The 18716-nt window shown below is 36.1% G+C and overlaps 3 protein-coding genes and 1 long non-coding RNA gene across 9 annotated transcripts in view; 3 read left to right on the top strand and 1 right to left on the bottom strand.

Moving 5' to 3' along the window:
* Positions 1-117: 117 nt before the first annotated feature.
* Positions 118-3665, top strand: LOC122567360 (nucleoporin SEH1). Of its 4 annotated transcripts, none has more exons than XM_043725762.1 (7): positions 118-253; positions 885-1098; positions 1181-1337; positions 1400-1661; positions 1739-1969; positions 2042-2329; positions 3233-3665. In XM_043725762.1, exons 2-7 carry the CDS (start codon positions 988-990, stop codon positions 3408-3410), a joined length of 1227 nt encoding a protein of 408 aa, XP_043581697.1. In that variant the 5' UTR covers positions 118-253; positions 885-987; the 3' UTR covers positions 3411-3665. The 4 variants fall into 4 exon arrangements, with proteins under 4 accessions (XP_043581697.1, XP_043581698.1, XP_043581696.1 ...); XM_043725763.1 differs by lacking the exon at positions 118-253 and adding an exon at positions 348-365; XM_043725761.1 differs by lacking the exon at positions 118-253 and adding an exon at positions 465-702.
* On the top strand, positions 3514-5590 carry LOC122567366 (testis-expressed protein 47-like). Of its 2 annotated transcripts, XM_043725776.1 has the most exons (7): positions 3514-3638; positions 4175-4286; positions 4504-4569; positions 4687-4788; positions 4924-5034; positions 5096-5254; positions 5365-5590. In XM_043725776.1, the coding sequence occupies exons 2-7, from the start codon at positions 4212-4214 to the stop codon at positions 5572-5574; spliced, it is 723 nt and encodes a 240-aa protein (XP_043581711.1). In that variant the 5' UTR covers positions 3514-3638; positions 4175-4211; the 3' UTR covers positions 5575-5590. The 2 variants fall into 2 exon arrangements, with proteins under 2 accessions (XP_043581711.1, XP_043581713.1); XM_043725778.1 differs by lacking the exon at positions 3514-3638 and having other exon boundaries at positions 3866-4281.
* A 47-nt stretch (positions 5591-5637) lies between these two features.
* LOC122567350 (nephrin) overlaps positions 5638-18716 on the bottom strand; it is a 293118-nt gene continuing 280039 nt past the window's right edge. For both annotated transcript variants that reach the window (XM_043725737.1, XM_043725738.1), the window contains 6 exons: positions 18493-18652; positions 17691-17984; positions 13876-14184; positions 12468-12794; positions 11713-11900; positions 5638-10493 (listed from right to left, as the gene is read on the bottom strand). In XM_043725737.1, the coding sequence (XP_043581672.1) occupies positions 10221-10493; positions 11713-11900; positions 12468-12794; positions 13876-14184; positions 17691-17984; positions 18493-18652 (1551 nt within the window). In that variant the 3' untranslated portion in view covers positions 5638-10220. The remainder of the gene's footprint in view (positions 10494-11712; positions 11901-12467; positions 12795-13875; positions 14185-17690; positions 17985-18492; positions 18653-18716) is intronic.
* Positions 14089-18716, top strand: part of LOC122567374 — a 186926-nt gene continuing 182298 nt past the window's right edge. The window contains exon 1 of the long non-coding RNA XR_006316759.1: positions 14089-14199. This is a non-coding gene — a long non-coding RNA (uncharacterized LOC122567374). The remainder of the gene's footprint in view (positions 14200-18716) is intronic.

Below are 18716 nucleotides of genomic sequence, written 5' to 3'. Positions count from 1 at the left end.
CCTTGAAAAATTATTTTATAATACACAGTTCAATATATTTAAATTGCATACGTGATTTAACACGTTATACTCTACAACTCGATGACTATGTGTCACAGAGTTGTAATCATGAATCTCTTTACCTGTAACAGAATTTTTCGGAAGACTTGCTTGTCGATATCTATGAGATAAAAATATAAAATAGCAAAATATTATAAAATATATGGTATTCTATGTCGTGTTTGAAAAATGGATTGATAAATACATATTAGTAGTATGTATTATATTTTATATATATCTTAAATTAATATTACCAGATATTACTAGTGAGAACTAAATATAACTAGCAATATAATACCAAAAAGGAAATCTCCTCTCTGATATACGTGAGCGCGCGATTATTCTAATTTTTTCTAGAATATATTTACAATTATTATGATATGTTGTTATATTTCATTAGCGTAGCAAATATATTTAGTCAATTTTTAAGTATTTTTAAATACATTAACAATATACAAGTCAAAAAACAATATGTTGATTCACTATACTAGTGACAGTGTGCTTTTATGCACCGGTTCATTGAAATTCATTCAAATAATATACCGAAAACGCAAAGCTTAAAAAATAAGAGAAAAGTTTTTCGATTGATTTAGCATTAATCATACTATTACAAAAATTTTAAGTGTATCTTTTCTTTATGTGCTTAAAGTAGTTGTAAAGAATGTTAGTAATATTACTTGTATTATACAGTATTTTCCCTCCTTTCTAATACAAACACGCTAAATAAATATTGTAAAAAAATTAGTGAATTGGAATTATCATGTTTATATAATTTTGATGTTTATAAAATATTGAATTATAAGAATTTAGTTTTCCGATATTTTGACAGTGGACTCTTTTTATAGGAAAGTTCTCCAAGTTTTTACCTCCTAACCTCTATGCGTATCGATGCACGCATAAATATTTACTGGATATTATTTTATTCTGTAATACTAAAACGTATCAAAAATGTTCGAAGCACACAGTATCAATGCGGAACATAAAGACTTGATTCATGATATTGCTTATGATTTTTATGGACAACGAATGGCAACATGTTCTAGTGATCAATATGTGAAAGTGAGATTTATACTCTTGTCATTTGTATTCATACACAGTAACGTTATTATAGTCATATATGAGGATTATGAAATTTGTATAGGTCTGGGATGAAGACGAACATGGAAATTGGCATTTATCTGCGTCTTGGAAAGCACACAGCGGATCTGTGTGGAAAGTAACATGGGCGCATCCAGAGTTTGGTCAAGTTCTAGCAACATGCTCTTTTGATAGGACAGCAGCTGTATGGGAAGAAATAGGTAGAACTATTATTTTTGTGATTAACTAATAAACAAATAACTATGTTATTAATTTTAATTAGTTGGAGAAGGATCAGGACCAGGAGAACGCGGCATGAGACATTGGGTTAGGAGAACAAACTTAGTAGATTCCAGAAAGTCTGTTACAGATGTGAAATTTGCACCTAAAACTTTAGGACTTTTGTTAGCTACGTGTAGTGAAGACGGTGTAATTAGGATATATGAAGCACCTGATGTTATGAATCTAAGTCAATGGACTCTACAACATGATATTAGTTGTAAACTTCAATGCAGTTGTCTTTCATGGAATCCATCTCTCTCAAGGTATAATAAATTGCTACTGAATTCCTATAATATGTGTTATAGATATAGGTGTCAAATATTCCATTATTCCACATTAGGTTACATCATCCAATGATAGCAGTTGGAAGTGATGATCCAAATCCATCACCCGAGGGAAAAGTTTTTATATATGAATATTCTGAAAGTAGTAGAAGATGGACAAAAACTCAAACATTAAATATTATAGATCCTGTTCATGATATAGCATTTGCTCCAAATTTAGGTAGAAGTTTTCACACATTAGCTATTGCATCAAAAGATGTGCAAATAATTATATTAAAACCTATGGTGTGAGTATAAGTTTTAAAATTCGTACAAACATGAATTGTATAAGAAATTACATGAAGATGTTATTAATATAGGGATAATGCACAAAGTGGTTCATCACGTTTTGAAATTAATGTAGCAGCACAGTTCTCTGATCATGATTTTACTGTATGGCGAGTGTGTTGGAACATTATGGGAACTATTCTAGCAAGTTCAGGAGATGATGGTTGCGTTCGATTATGGAAAGATAATTATATTAATAATTGGAAATGTGTTGCTGTGTTGAAAGGTGATGGCACCTCTGCTCAAAGTGCTGAAACTTCTACAGCGGCAACACCACCCAATCATTCAACAGGAATACAACAAACATCTTCTACAACAAGGTACTACAAATTGGGTTCCATCAGTCATCCAAACCAAGTGCCTTGGCATTAGAGAAAATGATTTATTTTTTAACATACTTAGTCGTTTCATGTTTACTATTATTTCGTACAATGTGCACACATTTTGTGAAAAATAGTGAATTTGTATTTCTATCATGAGAATTATCTTTATTTTTTTAACAAAATTATACATCTTTTATTTTTAGTAGTTAAATAGATTTCTATTACTTATAATTTCATAGCACCGTATATTACCCTATTGATTTAGTAATTTGTATCTTTTTGTTGAATAAAATAATTATAAAGTGTATGTTCCACTAGAAACATTTATAATAAATCCTATCTTATATATAATAACTATTAAAATAACTTTATTGTCTATTCATATCCATTTGAAACAAATTGCTACTTCAAAAAGAGCGGTACCTTGCTATTTGGAATTAGTAAGGAATATATCGTTAAAGAGATTATTAATTGAGAGTATTTTATATCTTGTAATATAACAAAATTCATTAAATGATAAATTTTAGGTGTGTTAATCTCATATATATAGTTTTGCTCAGCATTAAAATTATTGTAAATATTGAATTATTATATATGTACACTTTGAAAAATATTTTACAAAAGGCATATATTTCATTCAATTTGTAACGTATTTTTTTCATTAATAAATGCTGAATATATATTACAATACACCTTTTTATTTTTACCTACCTTGAAGTATCGAATAATTCTCAATGGAAAATAATTGTCGATAATAACTCCTTTACGTTTTTGGTAATAGTAGATTACCTTACAGTAAGTTTTTTACTGTTATTTTAATCAAGATTTATGTTCTGTTTGTAGTATATTTTAATTATATATTGATGACTAATGTTTAAATAAATTTTATTTCGCTTTCAGAGCAGTAACTATAGCAACTGTCACTGCAGAGAAGCCTACAGTTACAGTTATGTGCAGCAATAAATGGCAGGCACCTGTTATAAAAGGTCGTTTTAGTAAATCTGTTTGGTTGGGAAATCCTAGTGAACCAACACCACCTCCACCTCCAATCTTAGAGTATCCAAAGGCAAAAAAGTAACACAGCTATTCAATTTTTGGTAACGTTAAAAAATGCGAAGACAAATGACTTTATATTCTTATGTTTAATGATTTAAAAAATTAATTCAAAGAATATGATACGCTACCTTTTATGCACTTGAGGATAATATTTTTATTTTAAGGAGAGTTCATAAAACTAAGACATTTCCAGACATGTATTTACCGTCATTATAATGATATGGTAATAAACAGCAATAGTTAACTATGCGTAAGTATTACTGTTATGAAACTTGTATATATACGCTTTGACTGATTTTAGCGAACATTACTTTTTATTACTACATGATATATTCGTATTTAATTAAAATAAAATACATTCACGACAGAGATAAAGAAGTTCACTTTCCTCTAAACTAAAATACGACGAACTCTTCAATTCAAATAATATTGAATTTATAAAGCGGAAAGACAATCTTTGTCAAATTAGAAGCTAAAATTTAAAAAATTATTATACTCTTGCACTAGCATACATTAATTATATACATAGAAATTCCTTATTTTATTAATTTATTATTTAAATTAAACGACATTTCTTAATAAAATAGAAGTATTGAAAAAGGCAACTAAAATATAGTTGAACAATTAACGTAGTAGTTACGAACATCCGTCAATTGACTTCGGAGTATTTGGTAGCTTTGTCGCGGGATTAGTACGTGCGCGAAATTTTAACGGTTCAAAGCAGTTTTATAGTTGTATATGTTCAAAGTATCCGTAAAGTTATTCAATTTTGTTTCGTGTTATAAGTAACAGCTAAAAGAATTCATTTAAATCACCATACACTATGAAACGTGTAACTGAACCTGTTCGTAAGAGCCTGCTGGACGTCATCAGGAAAAACCTTCGTGCTGCTGGTAAGGTAAAGATCTAACTTAATTTAATTATTAATCCTTTAGTGTATTTACGTAGAATATGAAGATAACAGTACAGTTATGCATTTTGTCAAAGTACAAATAAGTTAGTATTCTCGTTGTTTGAATATACTAATTCATACCGAAGCGCCATCTACTCTCATCGATTCAAATTTTCGAATCTGTACATTCTAGAACAATTTAAGAATATTGTATTATTTGTAGGTTTCATATATAACGCGCGTTGTGTATATCGGAGCATATATTGGTACAGATACGAGTATAGAAAAGGTAAGAAATTAATAGAGTTAGTATAGATTATGACATACACGTTAATTATAGGAGACGTTGAAATAGTGTAATATCATACAGTATTTTTACTATCCGTATAAAAAATATAATTTCCAGAAAATGGAATCTATAATACAGGACTTGCAAGCAGATTATATGAATAATTCCATCAGTGGATTATTTCTGATTTATCCGGATTATTACGTTCACGTATTAGAGGTGTGTGAGTGGAATTTCAATTTTTAAATTAAATTCCAAGATTTGAATTTGGTTAGACACATTAGCGATTTCACAAACAAAAGTGGATTCTCTTAAAACTAACTTAAAACTAAAAAATGGATTATCTTAACATAGGCGCCAGAAGATATAATTTATAGGCATTTCAAAGTATTGTACAATAACCAAACAGAGGATTGTAAAATAGGAAAAGCAATTTTTCTTCCAACTTATCATCATGTCCATCAAGTAAGGCTTTTACAATAAAGCGAAAAGGAAGGGAATAACATTTTTCAATTGGAATTTACAGAGATTTTTTACGGGGTGGTATCACGCGTATATAATACCACCTACTTTGATACAGCCGTTAAAATCATACGAATTGGATGATATCCAACAGCAAATGTTAAATTGTTTCAATAAAGTATATATGTTGTGTGATCATATCTCTAATACGCATCACGATCGCGTAAGTTCTTCTGTTAATGAACTAATAGGTGAAGTTTGCTCGTTTCATAGATGCGATGATGAAGTTTATTGGTCGGTTTTAAAATTAACAGAAATCTTTTTCTTAAAAAGTCAGTTTCGATACAAGAAGTTATAAGATCGTTGAGTGACAAACTTACACGACTTTACCCCGAGAGTACGTTGTTAGAATATTTATTGAACGCAGAAAGCCCTGTGATTTTAACTGTTGAAGAGTATTTGAACATATATTCCACAGTTCCATTCATTAACCTTTATTCAGGTAATAAAATCATTTGTATTAATTGTCTGTTGATAGTTTAAGAGTAAAATTTTTATATATAGTATAAATTTCTAGCAAAGTTTTATTAACAGAAAGAAGAAGGATTGATTGAATAAAAACGATTATTTATTTCAGAGTATTTACAATATCAAAAAAACGTCTCTTTTTATGGGGTACATGAAATTTGTGTCGGATATCGCTAAACTAATTACATATACAAACTTCATTCAAATGGTTTCACTTTTTTTTTTCTTCTGGTTTTCATTCGCGAAAGCAGCTGGTCAGACTCGATCGTTAAAGATGTACAGGCGATATACGGCTGAAACGGTGCTTTCATTTACTCTTATTAGTCTAAAAAGATTTCTTTGGCTCTTATCCCTGGCTACTGTAAGATACATAGTAACGAAGCAAATTGGTGTGTAAACGCTGGTCGGTATTATTGGATATTTTGTGGTCGTCACGCCAATTCCAATAAACATTTCTCTGTGGAAACGCAATCAAATTTTCATACATTAACTAACAAATAATACGCGAATTTCTCATTTTAAACGGGATATCCTACCGTTTTAACAGGTATAAAGTAACATACAACGTGTAATATAGCATCTCTTAGATCGTTTATAATATATTCATTATTCGTGGAAGAAAATGGAGTATGATTCGCGGTTTAGAAAAGTAAATGGTATCTCGTACAAAGCTTCCGAGGTAAAGATTTTTTACGCTAGATTTAGTTTAACCCATTCACTGTCAACTACGAGATATCTCGTACTTTGCGCTACAAATTTAGATTGATTGCAATTGGTAACGGTCTAAATTTGACTTTGGAATTATTAGAAAGGATAAACGAAAATTTTATATAATAATATTTTATACATAATAATATTTATATAATAATATATAGATTTTATGAAATTCCATGTTTTCTTTAAAATAAAATCTTAGCGCTCAGGATAAGATGCTCTAAATTTGCCCGGCAATGAATGGCTTAAAAACTTGTTGATTATTCGTAAAATTTACGATTTCCTTACGAAATTATCGATTTGCTCAATAATTCAAAGTCATTAATTGGTCTTTGCTCGAGATATCACTTCCTTTTGGATTCTACTGCCGGCGAATTACTTCCCATCCTGTATAACATACAGTTAAGCGCAAATCAACAAGAGAACCGTATTTTATAACTCGAATATTCATTTCTCGTCACATTTCGATTCCAACAAACGAAAGCAAGTGTTTGCCATTTACAAATAGCACAACGAATTAATAACCGAAACAAAGACCAGGTTTCTAAACGAATGATATATGTATTACACAGTCATTTCGAGGGAGCTACTTTTCCAACGAGTCTCGACGATTTATACAATTTACATACACGAGGACCACAAGATGTTTCGCATACTGACCAAATGATTCTGCGCTAGAAGAGCAGCCTCGCGCAATACCAAGAAACGTCTTTAACATATTTAGAATGACGACGATTATCTTGCAGATACCATCTGGCCGGCGCCTCGTGACTTGATGTTCTGTACCGGGTTCGAGAAGGAGGATCGTAATAGTATTGATTCGACGAACCAAAGACGTTATACACGCAGGTTTACGTTACATTAAAAATTTGCAAAACTTTGTTTGGTTAATTTGGTTATCAACTTGGAATGCCTGTTTTTCGAGCAACGCAGCATACATGTTGGTCGACCTTAAAAAAGAAAAATGAGAAGGGCAACGGAAAGCGATTTGTTCCCGCTATAGTAACGCGTTTTCTCGAACAATAGAACATGATGGTGAAAAGAAATTCCAGTCGATACCGATATCGTCCGGTTTAGACCGTTTCGTCGATATAATTACAAAGAATTGTACTCGAATAAATTATCAAAAGATTTATTGGCAGTTTGCTTTGAAGATTTATTGCGCTGCTAGCGAAACTCGTTAAGGTCCCGGGATCGTTTGTCGTCGAAACGATACTAGCACACCACTATCGTGCCGGGATGAGTTCGTGTTGATTTTTTTTTTCTTTTCTGTTCAGCCTTTCAGCGTTAAACGTTTAATACAAGGTGAAATAGGCGTTTCGTAACGATTAGTAGAGTTCCCCTTAGTACACTGGCTATGCGCCAACATCAATTCCATCAATGGCAATAATAAATAACGAGATTCGCGCGTTTCACTTTCGGCGCGAGACATATTCATCCTTCTTCTTCTTTTTTTTTTAAATCTTTTTAAATATTAAAGTCAGACACCGCGACTTCAAGGATAAAACTTAACGACTAGCGATCGAAAGAACACATTCATCTAGAGGACTCGAGAAAACGTCTAATTTTCGATAATTGTATTTACACGAGTGACTCGTGAAAAACCACTGTCCGCCATTTCCTATCACCGTGTCACACCGAATTATTTATACATACTGAGTGTCCAGGTCTTTCCGCGTCTTTTCTTTCTCCTCTTCTAAACTTTTCTTCGGTTCCGTTTAAATACACGCATACACACAGATGTGTTTATCGTTTATTAGGGAAAAGTGCAGACATTTACAGAGCGAAGCGGAAACCTTTCTCTTTCTCGCTTCTGCAGTTTTAAGAGCTTAACAATTAAGGAAGCTATACACACTTGTTTTCTCTTCTCTCGCACGAGCTTCTAGTTGCGATCCGTGGATAAAAGCCATACTCGTAACACACTTTCCTTGCCACTTGTCAAAGTGTACCGTTCTCTACTTAATCTTGTATGGAGAATTTCTTATATTCTTTAACCTTTTCGCTCGATCGTCATGGTACAACTTACAGTCAGAAAATTTCGCAACGATGCTCGTAAAATATATCGAGTATGGTCTTTCATAATATTAGAAATATCAAGATAGTACGAGTTAAAAAAAGAACTGCTATTCCTCTGCTGAATTTATTCATTCTTTCAATAAAAAAATAATAATAGTGATAACGAAATTTGTCAAACTTTCTGCATGTAAGTTACCATAAATAAATATCGACGATCTCCGAAGGAAGAAGCAACTCGAAATTTTTACCAAGTATCGAAACAGATAATAGTACAATTTTTAAGAGCAAGACGGGGTTCCATTCGTTTCCTTCCCCCTCTTTCTGTCTTCTTTCACCTCAAACCACTACGCAGAGGGAAAATCGTTACTTTATACATCATACAGATACCGTAATTTTACAATAAAATCCAGAATACTGCATACTGACGAAAGCAACGGGGTATCTCTTTATGTTCGTTCTTCTTTCTTCTTTCTTTTTTCAATTTTCTCTTTCCTACATTTTTCTTCCTTCCGCGCTCGATACAACTTGTTTCTAACGTCTCGTCGTTAATTTCAATTTTTTCGGTGATGGAAAGCTGAACGATATGTCTTCTGTGTCCTCGTTTCTTTTTTTTTTTTCCTCCCCCACCCCTGTTTAACGTCGAACACGCACGCACACGAAATTCTTGTTCCCATTGACTGTTTTAATTTTCCTATCTCGTCACATCGTGGGGCATCCTCAGTGTACGTTATTCTGGCTGCCTCGATCGATTTTTATACTCATATACATTATTTATACTTACAACGACTAAACGAATTAATTGTACAGTGTGTATTTTTCCTCCCTCATTATTCTCTTTTCTTCCCCTTTTTACCATAATAAAAGTGGGAATAAATTGTTATCTCTTTTTCATATCTATTTTTTTTTCTTTCTTTCATCTTTATACTATAGCAATCTGTATAAAATATCCTCCGTATTCAAGGTATATGTACAGCACGCGCGAAATCCGTGCATATGTATAAGTATATTCTCTATCAATAATTCGTTCCCGGTTGCACATGCACGCCTTTTACAACGCACGGTAATCTCCGACATTTCTCTCTTTCGCTTTTCTCCTCTTTTGTTCTTCTCTTCTCTCTCTCTCTCTCTCTTTTTCTCTTTCTCTCTCTTTCTCTCTTTTGTTTAAATGTATTCACACCGGCTCGAGAATCGTCCGTTCAATGTAAAAAGGGCACTTGATCGAACAGAGAGACGTAAACGCGATGCTATCGCTGGGGAGGAAATAAATTCGTTCGAAATACAACCGGCCTCGTTTCCGATTTGCGTGCGAATCTGTACGTATCAGCTCCATTCTTCGCTCGTATCGCATCCGTACACGCAACTGTCGAACGTCTCCTAGGCTCCCGAACGATGCGCTTGATTTGGTCGAGGAATGTACAGGGTCCGTTACGTTTGTCGTAAATGATCGACGACACGATCATGCTCTTTACTCGTTAACCGTCGAAGAAGAATGCCATTAACCATTCGATCTGTCTCTCAAAATTAACGATCTTCGTGAAGTACCCTGTTATAATAGGTAACGATTCTTCTGATATTTTCAAGGTCGCGTAATTCTCCCCCGCCATTTGGCTATACCTCCCTCCATCTTTATTTATACATTTGTTTACCTGCTTACAATACACGATAGTAGGAGGAAAAAGATTAATAACGCTAGATTCGTGAAAAGATTCGCTCGGGGTAATCGGAAGGATCAGCGATCCTTTTGTACCTCGTCTGTGGCTGCCGATTACTGTAACAGAGAACACGTTCGACACGGAACAACTTTTATTATCCATCCGTACGCTGTGCGTGTACCTGTTACCAGAAAACTTTCGGCACTGATACGCGGCTCGAGAAACAACACGTCGAACGATGCTTGCTCACACGTGGCTGGTCTGCGAGCGACAAAAATGTCACACGGAGCTCTCCCTTTTCGCCATCACGATCGGTGTGCTTATCTTGCCATCTTTCTGCGACTGGATGCAACACTGCGCTGGAATCCTCGCCTCCATGTCCTTGGTCATCAAGGTGCTGCTGGGACAGGTCCTGCTGACGACACCGACACCAGTGTAGAGTATCGGCGGGCTCATCGTCATCGACATTGATTGAACGCTTTGACTCGGCCAGTGTTGCCTCGGCAAAGTGCAAACGCCGCTTTGATAGTCATCGCCCACTATCGGCTGAAACTGTAGTTCATGCGTGCTGGGTGATCGATGCTTTTTGAATGTTTTAGTTTGAAATTATGGTCATTAAGTATGGATGGGATAGTAATCGTTTTATCGTAGTGTCATCTAGAACGAAGCTAATCGTTAGAGTCGATTGTACAGTATAGAATATAGAGGATTCTATGAGCATTGTGAGAGAAATTACTATGGAGAGTGTGGCAGGACGCGAATAGATTATTTCATATGCGAAACTAAGTTAAAAACGTGGAGTGAAATGTAGATGATCGGATGAGACGGTACGCCTTGAACGTTTCAGTTTGAAATTGTCATTAAGAATTGATAGGATAGTAGTCGTTTTATCATATTTTCGTTTAGGTTATTTAAAATGAATGGAGTTGATCGTATAGACAGTCGTGGAAGCAATCGGAGAGAAACTACCGTGGAGAATATGGCAGGTTGCGAGTAGATTATTCTATATACAACAACGAGTTGTGGAACACATAAAGATGTGGAACAAAATGTTGATGACCGATGCCTTTCGAATGTTTTAGTTTGAAATCGTCATTACGGGTGGATTGGATTGTGATCGTTTTACTCTACTGTCATTTAGACACGAAACTGACCGTTAGACGTATAAAGCTGACTGCGTAGACGGCTGCATAAGCATTCAGAGAGAAATTGTTACGGCGAGTATGACAGAATGAGAATAGATTATTTTATATGGAAAAATAAGTTAAGAGCGTCAAATGAGATGTTTTTGTTGGAAGCTTTGTTTTCGAGAAAATTGAATTTGAAAGCTTGTTAAGCACGTATGAATTCGACTAATTCCCGACTAGATGAGAATGGCCGTAGGTTATTATACGAAATGTAGAATAAAATTTGTCCGTTGAAAGCCTCGATTTCGAGAATATTGAGTTTGAATATACTTAATCAAGAATTATAGAATTCAGTGCACGCGTGCCCGATGAATTTTCAAATTTCATTTTCTCCAAAATGAAGCATCAAACGAACCAATTTTGTTCTACATTTTCGCCTTATTTCCGTACGTAGAATGGTATCCTGTCCAGTCGCATGTACCACGTAAACCCGCCTCGTTTTCTAGACGCTTAAAGCAACGGAAAAGTTGAAACAGCTGGCTGGAAGTTAGTTTTAGGATGGAATATGTAGTTGGAACTAGAGAGTAGAAGCGAACGTGTAACTGGGGATAATCAGGGGACGCATTAGTGAGAATTGAACTTACGCTTTTATGTTTCGTCAGATTCGAGAATTCGTGCAACGGCATGCCGTTACGAATGGTGCAGTAGCCGACGTAACTGCCGTGACCGCTGACGGAAGTAACCGTCGAGTGCTCCAGCAAACTTCTCGACGGTGACGTTTCGATCGTCGACACGAGCCGCCTCTTTCTCAGGTACTCCGATGGCTCGTCGCCTGTGTACATATAGAATTTTCAAATTGCTTTTAGATACTTCGCTTTAATCCTTAATTGCTACGGCCAAGTGGAAACAAGTTTATTCTCTAATGGATAAATATTTCTGCAGGATATTTGTGTAAAGTCGTGCTTTTGTAAACTTAAATGAAGCGGACAGAATTTAAGCAGAAATTTATTTCGCTCGGTAAATATCACAACGAGTGCTATATTTCCGATGTTTCATATATTTTTGCACGTTGTGTGCATTCTTGTAATTTTAAATTTCCTGTTAAGGTACTTCGATAACGAATTGTTAACTTCACGAAAGAACCTATAAATTTATAAGATTTAGCCACCTTAAATACAATTTCAATCTCCATTGTTCGATTCCTGAAAAATTTAATCGATCACCTACTCTGGTATTAAAATTAATCTCACAACGTTTGAATTATGAAAGCAAAATCCCGCAAAGTTTAAAGTCGAGGAGCGTGTTTAATACTTTAAAAGAGAAGTATATACAGAATTGGTAAGAAAAGAAGAGTTATAGCAAGAAATCTGATTGAATCAATCGATAAAAGCACACAAACCTGTGATTTGTTGAGGTATGATGTCTGGATTCTTCTCGTCGTTTTCGCTTATGTCACCGCTACTCTCGAGTTTCCTGAACGGACTGCTAGGATGTTTCTCGTCCGTGAGCAGACTGCTTCCCTCGCGAAACCTCAGCTCCCGTTGGATAGGGATCGTTTTCGTTTGTTTGCCATGATCCTCCATCTGAGACTTACTTTGCTCGTCCACCTGCGTGTGCTGAATTCTCAGCACGACCATCACTATCACCGCGACGATGATCAGAGCGGTCACCACGCCGATCATCACGCTCAGCATCGGCATTAGTCTCATATTCTGTCTTGGTCTCTCTAAAAATACAGTTATAAATGTACAATTTCTTCCTTCTCTTAACGTCTTGCAGCAAGAGATTTCACGTTTAGAAGTTAATATAGCGCAATATTCTTCTCAAAATGTTAAGCTTTTCATTTCTGTCAGTTTTTGGGCGTGATAATGAAAGTTTGTTGTCTTCTTTTAATGACTCGCAGGGTTTCAAAGGAATAAACTTCACATTTACAAGTTAACATCGAGCGATATTTTCCCTTAAAATTGTAGAGTTCTCAATCTTGTCGGTTTCTAGATGGGAAGACTAAAAATTTGTTGTCGAATGTCAATTCCAATTTTATTAAGGTTCTTTTAATTCTGTCAATTTCTGGATAGTAAAGAGGAGGTAGATACATGGGTAAGGACGAGAGCAGTAATTGCGATTAGTCGAAATGGATGCGAAGTCATCTACGCAGTAAAGCGAACGAACCAGTTCCACGGCACAATGAAACAATTTCCCGCTGCGATGGATGAATTATTTCGCGTACAAAGATCTTGTTGCGAACACGAATTGAAATTTATCCTCTCCACTAGCCCTGTCTTTTGTTCTTTGTTCAAAGTCGTTCCGCAAATTCGTTCCATTTATCCGTGCGCGGTACCAGGGTGGTTCGTTTTCATAGTTATGGATCATCGAAAAATTTTTGGCTCAGTTTCCTTTTATTTCATACGGGAGAGCTTGCAGATCGTAAAATATATCATGTGCAGCCTTTAAGCTCAATTGCGCAAAGATGAAAGTAGCATTTTATAAAAGTTCCGGGAATTTCCTATAAACGGATAAAAGTCGAAATTTCTCAAATAAATGAACAGATTAAAATGCAAATAGCATCGTAAAAGGCGGTTGGGTAGAGAAATCCCCATTTTAAAAAGGATTTAGAGCGTGAAACAAAAAGTTTCTTCATTGAAAGCCACCATAATTCTCAAAAACATCGTGAATCAAGAAAGACTGTATCAGCAACGTGTTATATAAAATATAAGAAAGAAAGGAAAGGAAAGAAAAAAGACAAGCTATTACAGGGACAAAGGTGGAGAATAAAGTAAAATAACACAGAACGTATGATTTATACCCACCTGACTCTGACGTTAATTGTTTTTCAGGTAGCCTGAGGGTTCCAGCCTGCACTACCATCGCCTCGCTGCGCCCTTTATCGTTGTACGCGTATATGCAGGCCTGATAAAGAGCGCCTGATTCCAGCTGAGTAACACTAAAACGCGGCACCATCGATGTCAGATTAGCACGCAATTCTTGGCTGTTGCTTTCTCTTACTTCCAGAAGAAAGGACTGCGGCAAACCTCCGTTGAACCCCTCGGCGCATCGCACCGAGAACGAGTTCGTCGATGTGTTGGAAGTGGTGCAATTGTGAACCATATCCGGTCGACCTGATACACAAACAGGTAACGTAATCCTTACGTAGTATATTTAATATTGTGCGTCTTAAAAAATCATCTTTACGCTGGTATTGCTTCTGTTATTGTTGGACCGTAATACGCGAAAATAATCGCCGTCGTGAGAACTTATCTTTAATCTCGATAGTTTACGTTTGTTTGCTCGTGCTTTTTTGCTTCTACCAAAACATTTACACGAGCAACCTGTAGGGTTTTAGAGAATTTGCGAAAGGCTTCAAGTGGAAAAAAGACGTTATATCAGGTTGAACGATGCACGAGTTTAAGGATTTGGACGATTAACTGTAAAAGCTCGAGTGATCTTGTTTTCAACAGGCACTTCACATTTTCTGGGGCAACATGAACTATCGAGACGGATCGCGTGGAAATCACGAGCACGTCGTAAAGTTTTTTTACGATAACTTCGAGACAGCTTTTATTCCGTTCTATATGAAAGGAATCGAACGTTTCGAACGTAATACAGTCAAAGTTTGAAAGTTCCTCTAAACGATGAAACGCAAGTAATCTGGCGCCTATGTTTGCAACATTGCTTATTTCGTTGGGAGCGAATCGTTCGAATTTTATAAAAAAAAAAAAAAAAAAGGAGACCGTACCGCCTGAAAAGACGACGATACGCTAAGGGACGAGCTAGATTCGTGATACGTTCGAGGATTTCACAAGTTAAGATAGATTACTAATAAGACAGCGACGAAATTAACAAAGTTTCAACCTGTAGCCCTCTAATTTACGATTTATTCTCTCGTATATGCAATTTAGTTATTTATCTTCCCATTTCATTGAGACCACAGAACTAATTACTTGCTACATTAAAAATGGTTAATCGCATTTTTCTAACATATTTTCATGCCTATGTTCAGAGATTAATTAGTAGGAGCAAAAGAAGAGTGAAATTCGTTCCAGTCTGCTCTATTGATAGAATAGGAAGCTATTGCATTAAAGGTGCTTAATGTCGGTAAATGGAGCGAAGCAATGGATAGATACAGTGTACTTTAATGGAGAGTAATTAAAAATACTACAAAAAAAAGGGGAGGGATAGAAGAAAAAAGGTAGAGCGAGGATATGTTCGTGTAACGGTGGCACGGTAAAGAATAATTTCGTTGAGATATATTAGATTGACAGAGTGCAGCACTTTACGTTTCGTTCTGCAACTAGAAACGCGTTTCCTTTATGGCAACGTAAACAAGGTGCGAGGTGGGTTCTGTTTAAACTTATTTACCGGAGCTCCCAACTATCATTCTTTGTTCCAGCGTCTCCTTAAAATTCCCGAATAATGAAAATGTTTTTCGAGGCAACAGCGTCGCGAATACAACGTTCGATAATGCCTGTGTAAACGGAGGAAACGTTCTCGGGGATTTCTTTTTTCGCAAATTATCATATTCCCGCTAAACGTAAGGTAAACGTGCTATCTGCGAAATATTTGAAAACTTCGTAACGCGGTTGTGTTATACGTCAAATAAAGCTTCGCGCGATTGCGAAAGACGGCGCGATTTTATACAAATATTAGATAGTCAGACTTTTACCGCGAACTCGTGGTATTTTGTTGACGGTGAAGAATAATTAGCGGGGGAAATGGAGGGGGTTGGCGAAAACGCGACGGGACGGTTGAAAAGCGGACAAAAATGGCATCAAAGGAGCAGCTGGAAAAATTGCTTGGTATTCGCTGTTATCAAAAGAAAAGAGAAAAACAACAACTTGCTATAATCACGCGGTGTAAATTTCCATTTGGTCCCTTTGTTTTTAATTTCCCGAAATATCCGGTACGTCCATCCCCACCGAGAAGTTTTCTTCTGTCGAAAACTGGCCGAGTTTTCCTTTGAACATAGTAATTAATTCTCTGCTCTCGCATTAAAAGGTTTTCATGGTTTCTATCGACAGTTAAGAGATCCTCTGGTGATAATCGTAAGTTTTTGTATAGTGTAACACCGGTGAAATATTTCCGTTTGTTTGGTGATTTGTGAGTAATGAACATTCGGAATTCCTTTATTTTTCGACACGCTTTTTGGCGTTACATTCGAGTAGCCATTCTTTTTTGTCACGCAACAATTGGATCGCTTCAGTAGTTCGATGGCCGCGTTCGTCGTAAAAAAAGGGCCATCCATGCATGGATTCCCACGCATACACAGACGTGATAACGAACTTCCGTTTTAATCCCGGAACTCCTCGATTTTCCACGGCGGGATTGTCGCTTTTGAAAAGTCAGCATAGCACCAGGTGGGGATTTTTTTTTTGTAATTACCATCAGACCGCGGGCACGTTTCATTTTTTCCCTTGCATTTCAAGTTTTATTCGTTCATTTTCAGCTTACAAATTTTCCTCGATCGACAAACTTGCATACGTGTTCTTCGTATTTCGAGAAAAGTGAGGGAAAGTTACCACGTAGCCGGTAATAACGACTTATGTTAATGCTTTGGTCGAGAGATTAAGGCGGTGGAGAGACTTAGGGAAATTTTATGCCAGTTATCGCACAGACGAGTAAAAATGGAACGACGACTGGCTGGACAAGTGAAATCGGACGCTATCTTGTCAGACGAATAGACCAGGCGCGGTATCTGATCGAACAAGTAGCTCGAGACGGTATCGTATCAGACTAGTGAAATGGGACCGTGTTTGGTCAACCAAGTAGAATGGCACAAGCTTATCCCAGCGTAATATTTCAAGTAATTTGCATTTCTCGATGCATCTTTCGACACGGTATTGTGCTTACTAGTAGAGCAATTCGTTATTTACCCGTCACGGAATTCTCTACAATTTCTACGGATATATCGTGGTTTCCTTGGCAGTAGATCTTGCAGTTCTTCATTTTCATTAACTAGTTACTAATGAGTAAAGTTTTTTAAATTCTATTAGGAATTATGAATTATATCTTTGAATCATTTAACATTAAATCAGTGTAAAGAAACTCAAGTATTTTATATTTGTTGCACGCGTAATTCTCTGAACTCGTCATACAGAACTGTTCGTATTTCATACGTTGACATTTCTTTCTTTGCGCGACAATGAATAACTCCCGTGAAAAAGTCAAGAGAAAGTAGAATTCACACTCTTCTCAGTTTAGTTAGTGCGCGGTTGGTCAACACTTGCGGACTGTAAATTATAAAGGTATTTTTATTCAAATGTGTTGACCCTTTGGCTCTAAAATAATTCACGTCTGAGAAAGAAGTTATTTAATTTTATTTCAAATATAAAGTCCGCAGTTATTAAGGAAATTCTGCCTGAAAAGCTGCATGAAAATGAGTTTTCTCGTTCTCTATCCAGGAAATATGTTAATACGCCCGATATCGATACAAAAGAAACCTCCCACTAAAATCGCGAGAGTCAAAGAAATTCATCGTAAATCTTTTCTAATTTCTCGAATCTCGGTAAAATCTTGAAAGATCGAAACGAACGAAATAAGGGAATCGCGCGCGTTATATTGTTCGAATATCGAGTTTCACGGTTGAGAGGAATTTCCATGATAGAATTACCACATAAAGATACCTCACCGGCCGGTATGATGTGATAGACGCAGGGCACTTGTTGATGTCCTATTCGATTGGTGGCCCAGCAGAGCAACGTGCCGTAATCCAATTCCGTCATGGGTGTGTAAGAGACGATCGAGGATGTGCCAGCCCTGGCGATATGACTCGCGGCTACGTCGATACTCTCGGCGGAATTGTTGAAGGTCCAGCGGAATTGAACCTCAGGCGGGTTCGCGTCCACTTGGCAAGATATGTTTGCCTTTTCTTGTTTCGCCACTCCATGAACCTTCGTCTGATTCGGTTTGCAGGTGGGCGCGACTGGAATTCAAGATTTGAATCGTTTTAGTTTTATTCTACGCGTCTATTCCACGACATTGATCGAATTTTTCTCGGAAGAGATCGAGATTTCCTTTGATTTTATTTTATGCTTCCGTAGAGACTTCGTATGCGACTATTTTATTTAATAATTAGAAGGAACAAATATATTTATTGTATCGTATAATATAATAATTAAGGAGAAGGAAATATTAGGCTGCACGAAAAGTTCAGTAGCGAAATTTCAGGAGGCAATATATATTTTCATAGATTTATATCTTGTTCAATGATATATGGTTCATTTGTTTCGATAACTTTCTATCGCATTATCTTCTTCATTTTATCACACTTTATTCTTGCAGTGTTTATCTATTAGCGTTTATAACTTTTGTTTTATTACTAATAGAAACGTCTTAATTTGTCGGGAAACGACGTTTAATTGCCCGATGCTGAGAGAACGGAAATTGTCTCGCGGACCGTCCGATCATTTATTTAGGTGGGTGACACGTACACATTACGTTCAAATAAAACGGAGAGCTCTCCCCATCTCCTTCCGTGTTGTATCCAACACAAGTGTAATTGCCTGCGCTTTTACGGTCGACTCCTTGCAACACCAAGCTTTGATTACTGATTATGATACCCTGTGTGATGTTGAGATGAAGAGTTTTTTCCTGGAACAAAGGGTGATTGATGCGACGCTGATGAGTCACAGATTGTACACTTACGATTGATATA

Source organism: Bombus pyrosoma, linkage group LG5 (assembly GCF_014825855.1).
Source record: "Bombus pyrosoma isolate SC7728 linkage group LG5, ASM1482585v1, whole genome shotgun sequence".
Taxonomy (NCBI): Eukaryota; Metazoa; Arthropoda; class Insecta; order Hymenoptera; family Apidae; genus Bombus; species Bombus pyrosoma.
The sequence above is the reverse complement of the archived record's forward strand: the minus strand, read 5'-3'. Positions and strand labels throughout refer to the sequence as shown.

Bases quoted from the DNA above. Each gene is read 5' to 3' on its own strand.
- LOC122567360 (XM_043725762.1), top strand. From the start codon at position 988: ATGTTCGAAGCACACAGTATCAATGCGGAACATAAAGACTTGATTCAT. The intron at 1,338-1,399 runs GTAGAACTATTA...AATTTTAATTAG, and splicing joins AGCTGTATGGGAAGAAATAG to TTGGAGAAGGATCAGGACCA. The intron at 1,662-1,738 runs GTATAATAAATT...ATTCCACATTAG, and splicing joins TGGAATCCATCTCTCTCAAG to GTTACATCATCCAATGATAG.
- LOC122567366 (XM_043725776.1), top strand. From the start codon at position 4,212: ATGAAACGTGTAACTGAACCTGTTCGTAAGAGCCTGCTGGACGTCATC. The intron at 4,570-4,686 runs GTAAGAAATTAA...TATAATTTCCAG, and splicing joins CAGATACGAGTATAGAAAAG to AAAATGGAATCTATAATACA. The intron at 4,789-4,923 runs GTGTGTGAGTGG...ATCTTAACATAG, and splicing joins ATTACGTTCACGTATTAGAG to GCGCCAGAAGATATAATTTA.